Source organism: Primulina eburnea, unplaced genomic scaffold (assembly GCF_022965805.1).
Source record: "Primulina eburnea isolate SZY01 unplaced genomic scaffold, ASM2296580v1 ctg739_ERROPOS11973397, whole genome shotgun sequence".
Lineage (NCBI taxonomy): Eukaryota > Viridiplantae > Streptophyta > Magnoliopsida > Lamiales > Gesneriaceae > Primulina > Primulina eburnea.
The window spans coordinates 3,534,952-3,554,654 of NW_027331510.1; the positions used below are offsets into that span (position 1 = coordinate 3,534,952).

Here is a 19,703-nt window from a genome sequence, read left to right on the forward strand (position 1 = left end):
ATGGTGAAATTTCACTTCTTGTTTACTCTCTACTTTCTCTACACAGTTTCTGCTCTTGTCCCACCACCTCCTTCAGAAGGTATGCCTAACTACTTCCGTTTGTATTTTTGAGTCCGATGTGTTTGTATAGATGTAGATCTTTGATACTGCATTGTTCTTGACCATTCTTAAAATGAACATTTCGTTCAAAAGATGTGATCTTTTTGAAATCTCACTCATCGGTATCTAATGGGATATGCTTTGTTGGATGGATAGAGCTTCGAATCTCTTATTTTTGGCCTTTTCTAATGATTCTAAGTTGGTGTGTTAAGGTGAGTGGTCAGTGGAGCGGTTTTCTTGAGTTCGAACTCAGCTTAGTGCTGGAATAGGTTCACTTGTTTGAATTAATTTTTGAAGTATGAAATATCAGTGTTATGATATGTATGGTAAGTAGCATTAATTACATATATAAATCTCATGACAGCCACTGTTCAGGATAATATGAATCTAAAACTGAGACAATTAGCCAGCTGCCTAAGCTCCTCCTACTTTATTTTGAGCTTGGCGAGCTCAAAATCAATTTTTTTTCCTCTCCAACGAACACTTATTTATGTACCTGGTTCAAGAAATAGGTAAAAAAATGATTATACTCAAGCTTAAAATCCATTTTTTGACGTTGTTCCAGGACTCCTCCCTAATGGCAACTTTGAGGAAACACCAAAGCCAACTGATATCAACAAAACTGTCCTGAAAGGCAAATTCTCACTCCCAAAATGGGAAATCAATGGCCTGGTTGAGTACATCTCCGGCGGTCCGCAGCCTGGAGGGATGTACTTCGCTGTTGCTCACGGCATTCATGCCGTGCGCCTTGGGAACGAGGCCTCGATATCCCAAACCTATCCCTGTAAAAAATGGCTCGTTTTATGCGCTCACATTTGGTGCATCAAGAACTTGCGCACAAGAGGAGGTGTTGAGAGTTTCTGTGTACCCTCAAACAGGGGATCTTCCCTTGCAAACTCTGTATGCTAGTAATGGTGGTGATATATATGGCTGGGGATTCAGGGCTAATTCCAATTTCGTTAAGTTGTCTTTTGAGAATCCTGGGAAACAGGAGAATCCAGCTTGTGGCCCTTTGTTGGATGTTGTTGCCATTAAAGAGCTTTCTCCTCCAGGCTTCACTAAAGGTTATATTTCTCGAATTCTAGTTATTTATTTCTTGAATCTAAATTCATATATGCTGAGCGGTTGAAATTATTACAATTAGAGTTCAAAATCATCCAATCAGGCTAAAATGTCTGGTATTCATAATTCAAGTTCGAGTTCGAAATTTATTGTGCAAGCTCGATCTTGGCACCTAATGTGGAGAAAAAAAACAGCACTCTTGCTTCAGTTTGACTGAAATTAGACTGTAAATCTTTATTATCGAGTTGGATGTTAGTTCTCTTGGATTAGTGCTCGAGTTATAATGCCCTCTGTAATTTTCTGCAGCTAACCTCGTTAAGAATCATGGCTTTGAGGAGGGTCCTCGTCTTTTGATCAACTCTTCAAATGGCGTCCTCCTTCCGCCCAAGCAAGAAGATGTCACCTCCCCACTTCCTGGCTGGATCATTGAGTCGCTCAAGGCTGTGAAGTTCATAGATTCCAAGCATTTCAACGTCCCATTCGGACAAGCTGCGGTGGAACTTCTAGCAGGAAGAGAGAGTGCCATTGCACAAGTAATCAGAACAGTTCCCAAAAAGGTCTACACTCTCACCTTCTCTGTTGGCGATGCAAAGAATGGGTGCCACGGATCCATGTTGGTCGAAGCATTTGCTGCCAAATCTTCCATGAAAGCTCCCTTCCAATCAGAAGGAAAGGGAAGTTCAAGACCTACGATTTCCAGTTCACGGCTATTTTGAACCGGACCAGATTAACATTTTTCAGCTCGTATTATCATACAAAGTTCGATGACTTTGGAACCCTTTGCGGCCCAGTTCTTGATGAAGTTCGCGTTTTTCCAGCTTCTAAGATTTAATATATATGTAATGGGGTTCTAGTATCGCGTGTCTGTATTTGCACAAACTATGAAGATTTTTGTTCTTCATTAACATAAGAGATGCAGGCCGAGGATGATCCACTATGTAGCATGCTTTTTTTGCCCGTCTTCCGTGCCTTCATGTCTTTTTCCACATTCGTTTCTGAATCTAAATCCGTATCGTTTCTGGAAAAAATGAAGTCGAGTAGTATTTATATGAATGTTATCATACTCGGAAGCACCCCCCCAAAAAAAAAAAGAAAGAAGAACCAACAATAGGAATCTACACAAAAGCACAGCAACATCAACAGGTTTGATCTCGATGTAATACATGACTGGGATTTACATATTTCACGTGTCCTCGAAATTTCAGTGAATTAGGAAAATCTTGTGGTTTGGGTTTGGGAAAAATAGAACTCGCCCTGGTAACATGCTTGAAAATAACTATTGACTATATATGATTTAAAAAGTAGTGAAATAAAAAAATAAATTTTTAACAAATTATAATAAAGCAGTGTCCAAAGAGACGAAATTCTCAACTTTATTTAATACTTCGAACCATGTTATATTTTGTTCAAACAAGTATCGTTTAGAAAAATTATTAAAAAAATAAAGGCACTAAACATCATGCATGAAGAAAATAAAGTAAATTACTAAAAATACATTTTATTCATTTTTTAATTAAAAAAAATCATAAATATATTATTTTACTCATTTAAAAACATTGAGATACATTTTATTGTCAATTTTTTATATATAAAAGTAGATGAATCAAATATTTTATCAACGATTAATTGTATTATGTTCACATATAGTTTTTAGTGCGTTTAATTTTTAATGATTTAAGCAAGCATGACTTGTTTGAATGAAATATAGTACGGTTTAGAACACTAAATATAATTAAAGATTTTGTCCCGTGTCTAAGACCATATGTCCTTCAAAAAATTTGAAGAGCCGGGGTCTCACCTTTTAAAATTTTTAGTTGTTTTTTTAATAAAAGAACATTTATTTGTAATATTTATAATTTATAACACTATTTAAAAAAAAAAATCAAGTTGCATATATTTTACTAATAATTATAATGATGTTACATAATAAAAAACATATATATTTTATAAAAAAAATTAACAAGGAGTCAGGTATTTAATTTATGAAGAAGCCGGAGTCTTGGACCACGTTGCATAACAAATTATTATTTTTCCCCTTTTTGATCTTTTGGTAAAATTTTATTAAACAGATATTATTTTAATTTTAACTTTTTTGTGATTTAGTACCCCTTTAACTGATTTTTTTATTTTAAAAACATAAAAATTATCTCTCAATTATTCTTTAAAAACTATAATTAGAAAATAATTTTTAAAAAACATTTTCATAAACTTTTTACAAGTCACATACTTCAATTTTTTTACTTCTAAAATATCAAAAAGTAGTTTAAAATACGTGTCCAGAAAGAGCTTGATATTTTTTTTACAATATTATGCAGTTACTTTTCACAAGTGTGTGTTATTAACCCTCTGATCCATGGCAAGTTTTGTTATCAGAAATGGGGCAAGTGAGATCATAATTTCAATCTCGTCCTAAGGGCTCAAACAAAATAGTTTCTTTTTATACATAAATCTAAAATATTGATAATAAAATCCACATATAAAAAATGCAAGTGATTTACTTCTAGCTTAAAACTCACAAGCAAAAGACGCTGTCTGTGTATAGTAAATACACTAGCTACAATCAAATTGTTTCACCAGCTGCTTAGCTGCTTCTGGATCTTTGAATTATGAGAGGACCTCCCACCTTTGTCTTTGTAAGTGTTTCTTGAAGTTATAACCTTCCTTCTCCCACGAGCCGATTGAATTGCATGTTTTCGTTGTTTATTCAGACGTTTTATCAGTTCTGGGTTTTTGCTATCATTCTCTTCTTTTTCTTCTTCTTCTTCTTCTTCTTCTTCTTCAGAACCAGAATCACATCCAGCTTGTGTTTCAATCCTAGCATCATTCTCGGTCTTGGCCGGTCCATCTTCCCTAGGCTCGTGTTCAATTTGGCTATTTTCCTTGTAAGTATCTTGACTGCAGCCAAGTTTAAGATCTCTTTCCTGCAAACAAGATTTTTGGTTAATCTGCACAGTGAACGACCGATAAAATCATGATAGCCTTCTTCAAAAAAAAAAATCTTGATATATTGATCTTAATCAGAAACAAAGCTAAATATTAATCGTCAACTTCCGTCATCACATTTCTTAATTTTTCTTCTATTTATTTAACGTTTCTTAATATTTACAACAAACCTAAAGCGGTAGAAATGAGGATCCAAATTCAATATATAAATAAGTGAAGAATAACCTGTCCAATCGAGCACAAGGACTCAAAATTCGATAAGCTTCCTTCACCAGCCCCTTTGATGGTGTCTCCATCATCGATTCCCTCAGAATCTGAACTTGAATCCTTCTCAGAATCCACGACAATGAACTATAAACAACAGCAGAGACCAGAAGTTTTACAGCAGCCATAACTTAAAATATCAATACCAAAGATCATTAAATATCAATTAACCATTTAAGAGCGCAAGTACACAAGGAAAAACATATCAAAATCATATATTCAGCTACCTATATTTAAATGAATCAAGATCCTGCTATATTAGATCAAAAGTCGATTTACTTCCATTTTCTCCTCGTAAAAACAACTCTAGCGCATGATAGAAATGTAGTTCGTTTTGAAAAAGGAAAAAGAAACGATATATTATCAAATACTTAATAGCTTTTAATTACAATAAGCGGACTAGTAATCCACTTATGACAAAAAAACTAGACAAGACCCTAACCCGATAAAAGAAATGTAGTTCTTTACTAGACATGATCCTAGTCCGGTAAAAGAGACGTAGTTCTTTAATGGAACAAGCTTCTTCATTCCCTAGAGTATATAAATATAAACATCATAATGCAGGGTGTCATAAATCTATTTCAATAAAACAGGTTGAATCTGAAAAAAGCCCCAGTTATCACATATGACATAACTAATGAATATTAATCATGCATAATGAAAGTGGGATCTCAAATGAGATATTTGGAATAGACATGGTCACTTGAACTCACAAGAACTTCGATAATTAGAGAGAACTGAGCCATTGAGGTTCAGCTCTGGTGATGGCCTTTGATACAGCATATTAGAAGATGCAATGTTGCCACAGATCAATAATTAATTCAAAATTTAAAAGGAGAAATAAAAATCAATTGCCAAGGAGAGATTTTAGCACCTTCTCAATGTCATCTTGAACCTTCCTAGTAAAACCACTGGCTTCAAGTTCCTTGTCCAGGAATCCTGAAACTTTCTTTATGTCTGAAAAGTGAGGCCGGCAACCTTCATCTAAGTCCACCTCTAAATCGTCATTTGCATCTTCAGTTTCATCAAAAGAGAGATTGAACCTAATGGAAAATACCATAATGTAGATAACATAAGTAAGATAATTGATGAGATTGGCCATGAGGATGCATGCGGTAAATGGCGCCCATATGAAAGAATAAACATTCTAATCACAACACATTATCACAGAGAACTTGGCACGAAGTGCACTTAATCATGACTTACACAAATAAATTAAAGAATTCTTTGTGTGTACCCTAAAAAATCTCAAGATATGGGGAAAAAATGTATTTGTATGCAGCAAGATTTGGTATTACATTTCCTTATACCGAAGGCAACACACTTGCTTGATTATTCCTTCATTTGATTTTGATGGGGTTCCCCAAGCTTTTTTTATCTCATTAGAAGGATCAATTATATGGTTCACGGTCAATAAAATAAGAGTTTAGAACAAACAAAGAATAATGTACCCTTTCACATTGAAATTACATGAAAAGGCATTGAGTTACTACAGAATAATCGGTATCTAGAAAATTTAGTTGCTATGCAAGTAATATGATAGTGCATTTATATAATTTCAGTGTTAGAACTCAGATATTAGCTTTTGAAAATTATCCACTGACCTCTTTCCAAAGAACTTAAAAATACATTCAATATCACGGTCAAAGTACCTGAAGGAAAAAAAAAGAAGGAAATTAAATCTCCATCTAACATGTGCCCATGACAATATGCGTTGTAATTAGCATCCTTAAGTTAACAAAAAAAATGCACAAAGAGGTAGTGTAAACGGTAAAACGTTATACATCTCCGCATTTCGATGAGAAACCGAAACCATTTGAGGAAAATCAATCATAGTGACTTTCTCATCGTCGTCAACCTAAAAACAAAACATCAAAAAAAAATTAGATAGCGTGCATAACGTAAACATGTAATAGAATGCGGTGATTATACCTTAAAGACCATCGAGTTTATAATTAAGAAAAAGCAAAACGAACAAAAAAATGAGGTAACTCAAGCCAGAGAAACACATTGGTTTAAGATAAATCAATAAACAAAGGAAATAAATTTTGCAGAATTTAAAATATAATCTCCAGGTCCACTATGTTGAATTAAAAATATAAAAAGGAAATGTGCGCTGAAAGCCCTGCATTACTTACCATAATGTTGAATTCATTGAAATCACAGTGAATTAGCCCGTGTTCTGCTAAGCGCACAATGAGACCGAGGATTGTTTCAAAAACCGTGTCTGGATTTTGAAATTGTTTGACCTGTACACTGTATGAAACAGGATCATATAGACAGCTCTAATCGAACACATCACCAATTCCTTAAAAGTGATTGAAAAGGAGTAAACTGACAGATGACACTGATTTTCTTTCTTAATTAAAGAGCATAATTTCAAAAACAATGAGAGAATGAAAACATTATGCCACATATCGAGGGAAATTAATCAGCATATGCTACAAATAAAGAACATTTAGGCGGGATAGACGTTCCAAATCATTAAATTCGAGTTCTAGTTGACCGGGTACACAACAAAGTTGCCTACAAATTTATACAAACTAAGAACACTTAGGTGAGCTGGCCTTTTCAATTTGGATAATTAGCCAAAAAAAACATAAACTACCATGATTACATGCCATTTCGTTGATCAGATCCATAGTTATTTGGAAACGCAAAGAGATATCAAGTTCCAATTCATCGAGTACAACAATAAAGTTTGAAAACAAAATTCTAAAAACTAGAGTTTATTTGTAAGTTGTATCACCGTCCATTCACGCCTTTACTATCTGATTTCAGGATTAAATCAAGTAGTTCAACTCCATATTTCAATGGAAGTAATCAGCCACAATAAATCACATAGTCACAACATCCTTGGTCCAGTTTATTATATCTCTGGTCAATTCCGCTGAAAATTAATGGAATTCCCACAAATAGCCACAAACTTAATCCATATTTCCTTCCCCAGAGCTGCATTATATACTCTTTCAGCTATAGTTGAGTCACCTCCAGAGAACAAAGTTTATGCTATAACTGGCAACATATAATTTATGTTTCTTTTAAGATGGAATTATAACCAGAGAGAACAAGAAATGTGTATTTTGTCCCCTTTCTCATTTGGAGACAACATGAAATTAGAACATCTGGCATCAAAACATCAATTTTCATGGTGGCGATCCAGAAAAAAAATTTCTCAACACATCATATGGTCATTACAAGATAACACTTACAGTGGATAACCATGGATGCGTGACATGATAACACAGTGCCGATTGCAATCCACAGCATGTGGAACGGGAAAGCCGTGTTCATCCAAAGCCTACGGAGAATGGTACAAAGCAAACAAAACTATCTCAATGCGAATGGCAGACGCAGAACATTAATTGTTTCTTCCAACAAAAGAACTAAATGGAAATTAAAATGATAATTAAGTATAAGCAAACCTTCATAAAGGCGAATTCTTTGAGAGCAGCTAATCGTGACAAGTACAGCCAATTATAGCTACTTCGATGTCTTAAGTAATCACGTTTCGACTTGACTGCCCTAAATGAAGTCCTGCCAAGCCTGTGTAACTTCATTACAAGAATTGTACCATCTTCTGTAGCAACCTCAAATATATCTTAACATAAGGGGATAAAAATTTTGTTAGTGATAAAACTAGGGAAACAGTAAAACTTAAATAGAGTGCGAGTTAAATATACCAGACTCCTTCCCCACACCAATTTGACGGCCAACAGCATCAAAGACTCCACGATTAACCAATGTCTTTATGGCGAGAAAATCATAGCCCAAGTAAGTGAGCCGGAAGCCATCATCTGCCCAAGATACAACTCTGTAGAATCAGATTTTAATATTTTATTGAAGGAAAAAGTAAATAACATGCTGATTAATTTAGCCTCTGTAAATCATCTAGAAAGTTTATCCAACAGTAACATTTAGGGACAAAGCTTTTGAACCAAAACATCCATGTAAGAGCAAAGGACTTTCAATCTGGAGACATGGTCTCCTACCCACCAGAGACTCTCTTCACTCTCTCCCACACTCCAACCAAAAAAAAGAGAGTCAATATCAATATTTATGCTCTGTTCCCTTTCTACATAGAAAATTTCATATTCTAACAAATGAACTTATTCTGCATACAAGGAACCATCAGAAAGTTTAATACACGGTTCATTACTTGGCAGAGATAGAGTACACACTCATACTGAAAAACCATCTGAAATAGAAAAAGCCATTGTGCATCTTCTGATTTTTCACGTCTTTCTTTTGTATAAATCACCATAGCTGATGAACATTTGTTCTCTTCCTAAAATCATTACTAAGAAGCATAACTCCTTTTGACTCAATTAAACAACAAAAGCAACCCGATTGGGGAATTCACTTCCAAGAAACTTTTCATGAAGTAGAATCAAAAGTAGAATCCATGGATCTTATTTGAGGCAACAAGAAGCGTTATGTCTAGCACGATACCATTCTAACTGTCTTCTATTCTCCCATTTGATTTGACAATAAACCAGATGGAATTCCCAGTGACCTAGTCTCTGCTAAAATGAGCTAACAAATGCATGAGAAATAAAGAATAAGGAAACATCCACGGATTCGATATCTATCATCAAGATAATCCCAAAAATATATGAACTTCCTGCTAAATCTCAATTGCCATAGCATCCCCATTGAGCATTCTAGTAACCGACACCACATTCCTAAGGTTTTTCAAATTCCACGAGCATGCCACCCCAAGATCCATGCCCGAAGAACAACTTAGTCGGCATTATCAACAATCCTCAAAGCTGTATTCTCTCAAAAGAATGTCCCCAAATCCATTCCGTAAATAAAGCTTAAAAATCTGATTTTTCTTCCCAAACAGAGTAATCGTATGCATTCTTATTAAAATATTAACTTCGACTTCATATAATTCTTATTTGCGTGAACAGAAGATCTGCAGGCAACTACATGTAGTGATACTATTGTCGAAAACTGTACCAACAAATAGAACAATAATAACCTTCAAAATGCCTAAAGACACAAAGAACGAAAGGAAAAAAGGAGGAAGGTACAAACATTTGGAAGAGTCGTGATGCAATAGTTTATGCTTCAGCAAATTCTTCAAAACTTTATAAGTACCCCCATGCCTATAAGAGAATACATACATAAACTCAGATTAGGAGGTAAAAAAATGGTAAAATAAAAGTAATCTTTGACATATCAAACAACAATCTTGGACATATCAAAACAATAAAAAACTTTAAACAAAAGTCACTCACTTGAGGGACGCGATTCGGTCTATCAACTCTGATGGCACAATTTCATGCTGAACCAGTAAAAACAAAACCCTCAATTAAAATTAAACAAAAAATCAATCTTAGCAAGTGAAAAAAAGTTGATATGAAAAAGAAACAAACATTGCGCATGCCCATCTCGACTGCGGTGAGAACCCTAAAATCATCTTTGGAGAGATATCGCAGAGCATTCACATCCAGCTTCATCTTTTCTCACTTCGACGCTCAATTGATCAGTAGGAAAAACATAACCAAACATGCCCTTAAGCGAGAATGATGTGACCTAATGGGCTCGGGTACTCCCAATATTTCCTGACTTGGGCCTTCAATATTTTGATTTTTTGTTTTTTGAAGGGTTAATATTTTTAATTTTAATTCAGAATCAAATTATTTAATTTTTAAGTGATAATTATAATTCAAAGACCAATTAATTGCTTGACAATTTTTTTTTTCAAAATTTTTTAATGACAATTAAAATTTCAAGCATTCTTTAACTTTCCTATTTTTCTACCATTTTTTAAAAATAAATCACAATTTTGAATGTTTCTTTTAATATTTCTTTTCAGCTATATTTTAGTAAAGATTCACTTTTTAAAAAATAATTAAGTTGGTCAAGGGTGCTTACTTAGGTAAGATAGAATTATTTAGGTAATTACTGTTTTTTTCCCGCAAAATTATTTAGATAAGAGAACAGTAAATATTTTATTATGTCAAAGATAGAATAGGACCAAGAGTCTCGAGGCTTATATGCGTGTCCAAAATGAAGTGAGGCGAAGCATTGAGAGTTGGCTGAAAGAGAGGACCGATGGGATTCATCAATACCAAGTCAATCCCATTTTGTTCTGCATATCTCATCGCAGTTTGCTTTGCTAATGTCTTTGCAAGTCAATACCATTGCTGAAAGTAACATGCTCGCATTAAAAAAAGATATTGTTCACAAAATATGTTGTGCTTCTTATCTCGTTTTGGTGTCAGTTAAAAACGCGTATAAAATGCAGATACAAAACCTATATTTCTTTGCATAGTTCGGGGTCCGAAAACCAGGTCTCATCCATTATGGTACCTAAGCCACGGGAATTTTTGTTGAATGTAACTGAAGCTATAGAAGATGTGACCACAAGTCGTTTGATAGATGGTGCTTTGACGCATGACTTGAGCATGTTAAGCATTCCGTTCATAACTGGTTCTATCAGTTATTCCTACTAAATTTGTGCAAGACTGCAAGGTCACACAACACGGGGAAAAACGAAACTTTAAAACGCAGTTTAGTTACTTTTGAGATCATTCGTTTTTCTCATTCTTCTTGAATCTGATATTTGCTGCCTAATAACTAATACGTGAATTACCATTTATACATTTTATTATGACGTTTATATAATATAATATAATATAATAATAATAAAATAGAGAAATATGAGTAAATGGTGAATGGTGTTGACCGGTTCGGGTGGTTCACATATAATGGGCGGTTTTGGTTGCTGAGATTCAGCTAAACCTTGTTTGGTTCCAACCGAAACTCGCGTCTTCTTTGTGTTGCAACACAAAACCCTATCTCCATGGGAATTCTGTCGTGGTTCACCGGAAAAGGAAACGGTAATGGAAGCAAGCAGGAGGAACCAGCTCCGGCCCCCAAATCGGACGCCAAAACGGTTTCGGAGGTTCCCGGCATGAACGGAGCGATAGAGGTTCGGAAACCCGACCAGCTTCTCGCTGAAATATCGGTGTTCGAGTTCGGTTCTGTCGCTGCTTCCGCTGACAAGGTGACTCTGGCGGGGTTTTGCCCCGTATCTGACGAACTCGAACCTTGCCGTTGGGAGATTCTGCCGGCAAGTGGCGCCGATGCACCGCAATTTCGTGTTGTCTTTTGAATTGTTCGTGGAATGCATTCCGGAAGCCTAGATGTTGAGCTCGAGTGGGAATTTGGGGGGATAGAGAGCTTGTTTGGGTTCCTAACGACTTCTTCTTGTAAAATTTTCTGAATCTTGTTGAATGGTATAAGAACATTTAGTTTATTTATTCTGATGGCCAATATTACCATAGAAGACATGATTTTTTGTCTCCTTGTTACTTTTGTGCTAGCTAGATTTACGTTTTCGTTGAGATTATATCAGGGGAGGACAAGTAGTGGAAACTGGCGATTGAAAACAATCCAAAAGAGTTGGTTGCATCCCAACTATTTTATGCCTTATCTTTATCCCCGATTATATATGTTTGTGTGAATGTGTTCAAGTTAAAATTTACTTTAGTATTTCTAATCATCGAATGTTTTATGGATTTTCTATGTATATTTGTGTACAAGCGTGTTATGGTTGGGTAGGAACTGCTGGTGGATGTTTTATAACGCTGTCTCTCTGTTTCGTAGGCGGTAAATTAGTCAATGTAAACTGTTAATACCTTCTTTAAACCCAGTTTTTGTGTCCGAATTTATCTGTTTTCTCTGTATTCTATCCTCCCGTTGTCAGTTGCAATTTTTGCATGAATCCAAATTCTTCTTGGATCTCGAGTGCCACAAGTACCTATGAATTTTCAGGCGAAGATTGCGTTTTTAATTGGAACCTGCTTGTAAGAATGGAATTTTGTCTGTAAACAATGAATGGAAAAATACTGCTGTAGTTGTTTCCGTGTTTATGGACAAATCGAGAGCATTGGTGTTTGAAACTGCCTGGTCTTTTTTCATGGGACTTTCTATGCTGAAATGAGTTTCATGATGCAAAAATGAGATTTTGTCTGGTGATGGACTTTTGGTTCAAGAGTATATTACAAGCAGAAGCTATATATAAATGACTATCTGGATTTCTACCCGGCAGTGGTGGCTGAGGTGACGCACGAGAACTGGTGCTTTGGGTGGTTTATGGGAGCAGCCTTTCCTTTCTAGATACTGTGTGCTTAATGCAGGAATGTTATTGCTCTGATCCTGTCGACAATCTGAATGGGTTTGCAATCTTTCTACTAATTCTTATCATCAATCGGTTCTCCATCAGTTCTTTCTAGATGTCACACTGAAAGTAATATATTTCAAGTTTGGGAAAACATTTTTGCGCTAATCGTTGGACTCGATTTACTTCATGGTTGCTCTCTATGCATTCACCGAGAAATCGAATTTTTAGATGATGCACTATGTATAGACATAGCTATTTGAAACGCAAGATGTACTAAGGCGTATATATATCGTAGAGTTTGGGAGCAAGGTGCAGAATGGGGCAAGCGATTTGCTGAGGTGAACTAGTGTGATTGAACTTTTGCTTGGGAAAATCTTGGTAGTTATTTGGTGCCTAGATAGTTACTTGAGCGTAAAGCTCGTTTCACCTCACTTCAAGATTCTTATTTTTAGTTAATATCATATCATTCATTACTGCGTGTTAAATAACCTAAATATCTCTCATTATTTATGTCACATAAAGAAATAAGATTGTCTGGTTGGAAAAAACAATGGACTAAAAACATTTATTTTTTATTAGCAAAATTTTTACCCATATGAGTATGTACGTATTTGGATGCAAATTAATTAAATCGATTGTGATTGCTAATGTGATGTGAATATATGGTCGAACCTAAGTTGAATTTGGCAAATATCAAGTCTCATTTCTAATCTTAATTAAATTATTTTGTTTGATGGTGTGGACAAATTGAACTAAGCTTATCTGCTTAAAATACAGCTCAATAATTAGATTAAACCAAATATATAGAGTTTAATATAAATTCAAACTAATTAAAATTTTAAGCTTTTCTAATTATAATCTAAACGAGAGTTTAACTAAAATAATACAAATAATATTTGGTTCATTTTCAATTCATTTACACCCGTGAGCAGAGTTCTACATAACAAATGCAGACTTCACTGTACAGACTGAAGTGGTACGAATATAGCATTCCGTAAAAGAGAACAGGCATAAAACAATGCCTAAACAGCGAACACAAAAATGATGGGATTTCACCAGTTATACGTTAGTACACGTTCTTTATAACAGTGGCTGCGGCTTTTAAGAACTTAAAGTGTGCAAAACAGGCTCAACAAAAATGAAAGGCTTGTGTCACATACCAAACTCACTTCCCCCACAAATCTGAAGATGCTCTAGTCCTCGTCGAAATGGACGAAATAGAAAGCCTTCCATGAACAGTTTCTTGATCACAACATATAAAAAGGAGTGAACATGAGGATTAATGTCAGCTAAGCCACTTAGTTACATCACGTACCAACTACCGATATCCCAGTGATCAAGGAGTGCCTAAAGTGGGATGAACCCGAATCAACATGGAAAACTATTGCAGAACAGCTTTATGCTATTGTCAAGGTTCAGAAGGAATACAACCGCAAGTAAAGTCTTTGCATTCATCACTGAGTTGTAACACTCTTTGCAAGATTCCGTGGCTGATCAACGTTGTATCCCCGTAAAACAGTTAGGTGATACGCCAAGAGCTGAGCCAAAGAAAGCTAACAGGAATCAAAGGGAGTCGCTAAATTTCCATTCATATCAGACTCGATTTTCTGACTTACATTTACATCCAAGGGATATATCCGTCAAGTGCAAGTGTAGTGTAAGAATATGATCGCACACTGATTCTCATTATGCCAACAGCTTAACAAATGGTACCCGCATAGCTCAAATTTTTTCAAGTGTGCAACTGTCTAAACACCAGATTTCGATCATTATACCATAGTGTCCATTCGACAACAAGTTAATTGTTGTTCCCCAACAATAAGATTAATGAAACCTCAATTAGAACTTGTAATTATTAGAAAGATAAACGAAGTTATGTTCCGAGACATGAAATTTTAAAATATGCACTCACACTGGTAGAAAAGGTGTTATATAAGTTTGAATGACAAGATTACCTGCAATGGAACTATGTTGATTACAGGCTGCAGACAGTCTTCAACTTGAGGAACTTCAATCACACGGCAAGATCCACCAACACAGACAGATGCTGCATCTCCTTTAGTACACATGACTATAAGTCGACCCTTGCGAGCATGAAGTTGCTGAATGACTGACTGCTGTTTGCTGTTCGTGAGAAGAAAAACTGAGTTCTCTTAATGAAAGCATTGTGTTTCTTTAATACAAAAGACTAACCTGAAACAAGTATCGCGGGGGGCAATAACGACAATAGGAAGAGTCTCATCGACTAGAGCTAATGGACCATGTTTCATTTCACCAGCAAGCATACCTTCACTGTGCATAAGTGACACTTCTTTTACCTTCAAGGCTCCTTCCAGAGCTGTAGCGTGATTATATCCTCTTCCAAAAACAAGAAGAGACTGTTCGGCAATAAGTAACCTTGCAAGATCTCTCATCTCCTCATCTAGCTTCAGCACCTCTTTTACTTTACCTACAGTTTCTTAAAAACATAGTTAGAACACACATAAGTCATCAAAAAATGTGAAGGATAACAACCTAGGTTTATGCATACATACTTGGCAACTCAAATAGACCATCTATTATAGCTTCCCTTCTTGCTTGACTAGATAATGTGTCACCTCCAATTGCAAGCGCCAACATAACCATGACTACGATTTGGCTTGTGTATGCCTGTTTGATGAAAGTAAATAATTAGCTAACTTCATAAAAGGGAGCTGACCTAATCCTAAGTCTAAGGATTGAGAAACTCATCGTCATTACTACTGCATCATTACTACTGAACAACTTAGAACCAGGACTTGTTTTTGTACTATTACGTAAATCAAATGAGGGTTACGTGCAGTTAGTTTACCTTGGTGCTAGCTACACCAATCTCACAACCAGCATTTACATGAACACCGCAGTGGGTATTTCGAGCAATAGCACTACCAACGGTATTTGTGATGCCAACACACAATGCACCATTCTCAAGAGCATATTCTAATGCTAGTAAAGTATCAGCAGTTTCACCCGATTGACTAACAAAAATGGCTGTATCTTCTCTGTAAATGGGGCCCTGTCTATCCAATAGATCACTAGCAATCTCCATTGTCACGGGAATACCTGCAGTGCCAGTAATGTAATTATTTTAGGAATGGATTCTCATCATTTGCATTAGAAATCTATACTCCATATTTAAGCAAGAGCCACCCAGAGTAAGCACTTCTAGTCTCTTTGGTGCAACATTTTGTTTCTTAAAACGTTCCTCTATACTATAGTACTTTAGGTTCTCTAGATGTTACCACATTTTGGTCTCTTTGACATGTCTTTTTTCTCAATATTTCTCCCTAACATTTGTATGAAGCTGTAAAGTTATGTTATGTTAGTGACTTGATTTTTTTATTTTCTAAAATAGCCTTTCTTTAATAATGATGCAGTATATTAAATTTTGATACTTAAAAAATGTAGTTATATTCTATACTAATTAATTTAGACGCATGCAATACATGTGCAGTACTACCAGATATAGTAGAGTAAAACTAACCAGTAAGTTCTTCTAAAATGGGCCTTGAAGCTAAAGCTGCATTATAACTTGTACCACAACCAATGAAAACTATCCTTCTGCTTCTCCTTATGGTTTTGAGGTGATCCTTTAAGCCTCCCAAAAGGACACTCTTGGCTTTACAGGATCCTCCACGTAAAAGCCTTCCTCGCATTGATGTTGTAAGAGATTCTGGCTGCTCATGAATTTCTTTCTGCATATAATGCTTGTACTTCCCTTTATTTATTTGTTCAACCTCCATTTCTAGAACCGATAAAGCACGTTCAATAGAAGGGAGCCTAGTAAACGTTCCCCCACGTTTACCTTTAATGTGATTGAACTTGAAAATGGAAGCACCTCCATCCTGGAGCCACCAATTTCAACAGAAGTGAAGCCCTTAAGTTCAGTTAAAAAATGAATAGCAACTCCATTTATTTCTATATTATATGTACGTAAAAAAATCATAGATTTTTAGCGAGCATAAATAAATAAATCAGCTTCTCGTTGTTATCATTCATGTCAAATAACGCACCAATGGGTACAAATGCTCGAAGTCATTTTATTGGTTAAGGGAACAATTGTGATAAGCTTAATTACAGATCACAATTTGGTAACAGTTTAGAGTACCTTGAGATGAACAACTTCTCCGTCCTCAACCACCAAGACCTTTTTTGTGTGTTCCACCAGAGCACTTGCATCACTCGAAAAAAAGAATTCTTTTGGTTGCCCATTGCTAGAAAGATATTTCACATCATTAAAAGATGTTCCATTGTTGGTTTGCTCTGTTAACTCCTGAAATAATGAAAATATCATTTTCAGAACAGACGTAATCAATGTTACTGCATCCTCTACTTTCTATGGGCATTTTTCAAGAAACAGCAGGCTTGTGCTTGGCTCTGCTGGATATAGAAAGCTAAAATAATTTGTCATTCATCATGCATATAACTTTCGTGGACTGCCACGTTTGCATTGTACGTTAATGCATCAACACGAGGCAACATACTACTTGCTTTGTATGTTAAAAGTTTAGCATAAACAAGAGGTAACATACTACTTACTTTTACACCCAGGAGCAATGGACTGCCACGTTTGCATGCAATCAATTCATTGGGATAATGCCGGCTTTTGAAAACAAGGGCATATGCTCCTTCCAAATGCCTCATTACCTCAAGCACGACTTGACTAAATGTCATACTCTTGTCACCTGCTCCAAATAGTAATTGGAACTTCGTGTTCATATAGTAACAAATACTCTCATATAAAAAGATAAGAAAGAACATAAAAAGTGAGAAACAAGTAACCTGTTAGATTCTTATATGATCCAGTAAAAAGAACCAAAAACAACAGGAAAAACATATGCCAAAAACGAACACCCTGGAAATAAGGGATTATCATACATGAACCAAGATACACGAAATATCAAGAGACACAAAGGAAACAGGGAGAATTGCTAGCCACACTTAACTTTCCAACTGTTTCAGGATAGTCAGAACTTTGTTTTCTCACCAAATTTGCAATTTCTATCTCTCCAAAGTATTTTTTCCTTTTAAAAGCAGCATTATAGCACTTCAGGTTCATGAAGCTTGTGTATTTTTTAGTGAAGTTAGTGCAGTAGATAAGGCATTCATGCACAACTTGCTTATTTATTACTGAATTCCAATGCATTAAACCACTGAATTTGTAGTATGCTTTAATATGGTTAAATTTCTCTCTGTTGTTTTCGATGTTCTGAATTGATTAAAAAAGTGCAGCTTTCGTGCACACAGCACTTGATTTATGAGTAAACTATGCATGGAGGGAAGAAAAGAGACATTAAACAAAAGGAACTAGAGTTTTAGCAATTATCGACCCACAACTACAGCGGTAAGATACCTTCTTCATTTGCATTATCAAAGATGAACTTCGCAAGCTTTGGAATTACTTCTGTATCTGTTTCAGATTCAAAGGTAAAACCATGTCGTACCAGTGTCTCTTTCAACACCTAAAAACCACAACATTACAAAATTACAATTATGGACAAGAAATAGAATACTAGGTTACGCAAATGAATATGCACGCAAGATTTAAATAAAGTCATCTTAAGTCTATGTTGAAATCCGGTGAAATCAAGGATTTTAAAAAAAAAAGGCATCTTGATATCTATGAGAAGAGATTCATTTTATCAGCCATAAAACAAAATTACCAAAAAAAAGGGGAGAAGCTGAAAATAAAAGTTCAGACTTCAGTAGTAACGGTTATTTAAATAGCACCATATTATCACTTGCTATCTTCTAATCTTCCAGCAAATGTGAGCAGGAAAGCATGAAGTTACCATACATATTACTCCACATGAATACATATAATTGCACTTCACTTTTTGTTCACACACAGACACATTAATGAGATAAAATCCAAAAACCCATTAAATTAGATATTTCAGGATGCCAGGCAGCAGATAAAAATTATAATCTAATACATGTTTGCTGTAAAAGAAGATATATGATGAAGAGTTAAAAAGACGAAAGAGGCAAATCAACCTCATAATTGGTTATGACTCCATTATGAACAACCAAGAATTCGTTCTTCAGATCAGAAGTCTGAGGATGACTATTCCTTGGAGCTGGTTCCCCGTGTGTAGCCCAGCGTGTGTGCGCGATTCCAGCATGAGTTGAGAATGATTCTTCCAAATTTAAATTTGTGGCACCAACTTCTGAAAATATGAACTGATAATAATCACTCAAAACATGGGAGAAAAGGTAAGTGAATAAGAAGCTTCACTTGCACAAAAACCCAAACCATAGCCACTGCAACTAAGCAGCCACCCCACAAAACCATAAAATTATGGATAGATACCGAGGCAATAGACTGAAATGTTTTATCAGTGAGATTGCATTTTTCCTTCCATATTTTAGGCGAACCGCGAATTACTTTTAACAGATTTACTTATTTATGTTGTATTATTATCAATACACCCACCAAATGTGAAACAGTTAAAAAATGTGATCACGCCAACTACTCGTCTGTTAATTTAGCTACATTACAGGATAAAAGAAAATCAGACAAGGGATATTGTATAAATGACTTAAACCCTTAACATGAAACTAAAATCCACTCGCAAAATCGCAATAAATTTCAATATGAATCCTCACATACGCAAATATGAAAAAACATTCTTACGATGATTATTACGAATAGAAGATCAATAAACCCAAAACCCATGTCGTTATGATTTTCATCCTAAACAAAAACCAAATTTCATCGCCGACAATCCATGATCAAGATTAAACCCAACAAAATGGAAATGGAAACGAGAAAAGGAATCACCTTTGTAGACAGATTTGACTAAGGTCTCAATGTTGCCTTCTTGGCGAAACACAAGAGGTACAGTGGAAGCTTCATGAGAAACGTCGATGGAAATTCCGGCGGAATCATAGCCTCTGTACTCCAAACGGCGGAGACCATTGAAAAGCAATTGTAAGATGTAACTTCTTTCTCTACTCACGTTGAAATTTAGATATGCGAAAATCCCACACATTATTAAATAAATGTTCGTTGTTGCTGATTTTTTTCTACAAATTCTGCGGTTTGTCGAATCGGTCAAATTCCTGCAAATGTCTGCAGAAAATGGAAGGAGAAGGAAGCTGAGAAGGAGAGACGAAAATCATGGACTGAAACCTTTTGGATTTTAGAGCTTATTTTGACCTTGACCCATGGTGG

General features: G+C 35.5%; 4 protein-coding genes across 5 annotated transcripts; 2 read left to right on the forward strand and 2 right to left on the reverse strand.

Annotated features, from left to right (window-relative positions):
* LOC140822232 (protein TEEBE-like) lies at positions 1-2,118 on the forward strand. The gene is given in 5 exon segments (XM_073182974.1): positions 1-79; positions 665-876; positions 878-1,163; positions 1,468-1,827; positions 1,830-2,118. Coding segments are annotated over 5 exon segments (1,101 nt in total). The 3' UTR covers positions 1,994-2,118.
* A 1,460-nt stretch (positions 2,119-3,578) lies between these two features.
* LOC140821812 (serine/threonine-protein kinase rio2) lies at positions 3,579-9,918 on the reverse strand. The gene is made up of 12 exons (XM_073182428.1): positions 9,753-9,918; positions 9,615-9,661; positions 9,412-9,482; positions 8,052-8,165; positions 7,794-7,969; positions 7,581-7,669; positions 6,507-6,624; positions 6,153-6,226; positions 5,973-6,020; positions 5,243-5,411; positions 4,330-4,455; positions 3,579-4,082 (listed from the first exon to the last, which is right to left on the reverse strand). The coding sequence occupies exons 1-12, from the start codon at positions 9,834-9,836 to the stop codon at positions 3,732-3,734; spliced, it is 1,467 nt and encodes a 488-aa protein (XP_073038529.1). The 5' UTR covers positions 9,837-9,918; the 3' UTR covers positions 3,579-3,731.
* A 1,181-nt stretch (positions 9,919-11,099) lies between these two features.
* Positions 11,100-11,885, forward strand: LOC140821819 (uncharacterized). The gene has a single exon (XM_073182442.1). It carries the CDS (start codon positions 11,186-11,188, stop codon positions 11,495-11,497), a length of 312 nt encoding a protein of 103 aa, XP_073038543.1. The 5' UTR covers positions 11,100-11,185; the 3' UTR covers positions 11,498-11,885.
* A 1,634-nt stretch (positions 11,886-13,519) lies between these two features.
* On the reverse strand, positions 13,520-19,691 carry LOC140821866 (glutamine--fructose-6-phosphate aminotransferase [isomerizing] 1-like). 2 transcript variants are annotated; one of them, XR_012115851.1, is made up of 12 exons: positions 19,311-19,691; positions 18,524-18,696; positions 17,880-17,988; positions 17,066-17,211; positions 16,635-16,799; positions 16,011-16,371; positions 15,339-15,589; positions 15,043-15,157; positions 14,702-14,957; positions 14,464-14,632; positions 13,882-14,046; positions 13,520-13,701 (listed from the first exon to the last, which is right to left on the reverse strand). XR_012115851.1 is itself a non-coding variant. In XM_073182520.1 (11 exons), the coding sequence occupies exons 1-11, from the start codon at positions 19,519-19,521 to the stop codon at positions 13,963-13,965; spliced, it is 2,040 nt and encodes a 679-aa protein (XP_073038621.1). In that variant the 5' UTR covers positions 19,522-19,691; the 3' UTR covers positions 13,520-13,962. The 2 variants fall into 2 exon arrangements, 1 of the variants encoding a protein (XP_073038621.1); XM_073182520.1 differs by having other exon boundaries at positions 13,520-14,046.
* Between the last annotated feature and the right edge of the window lie 12 nt (positions 19,692-19,703).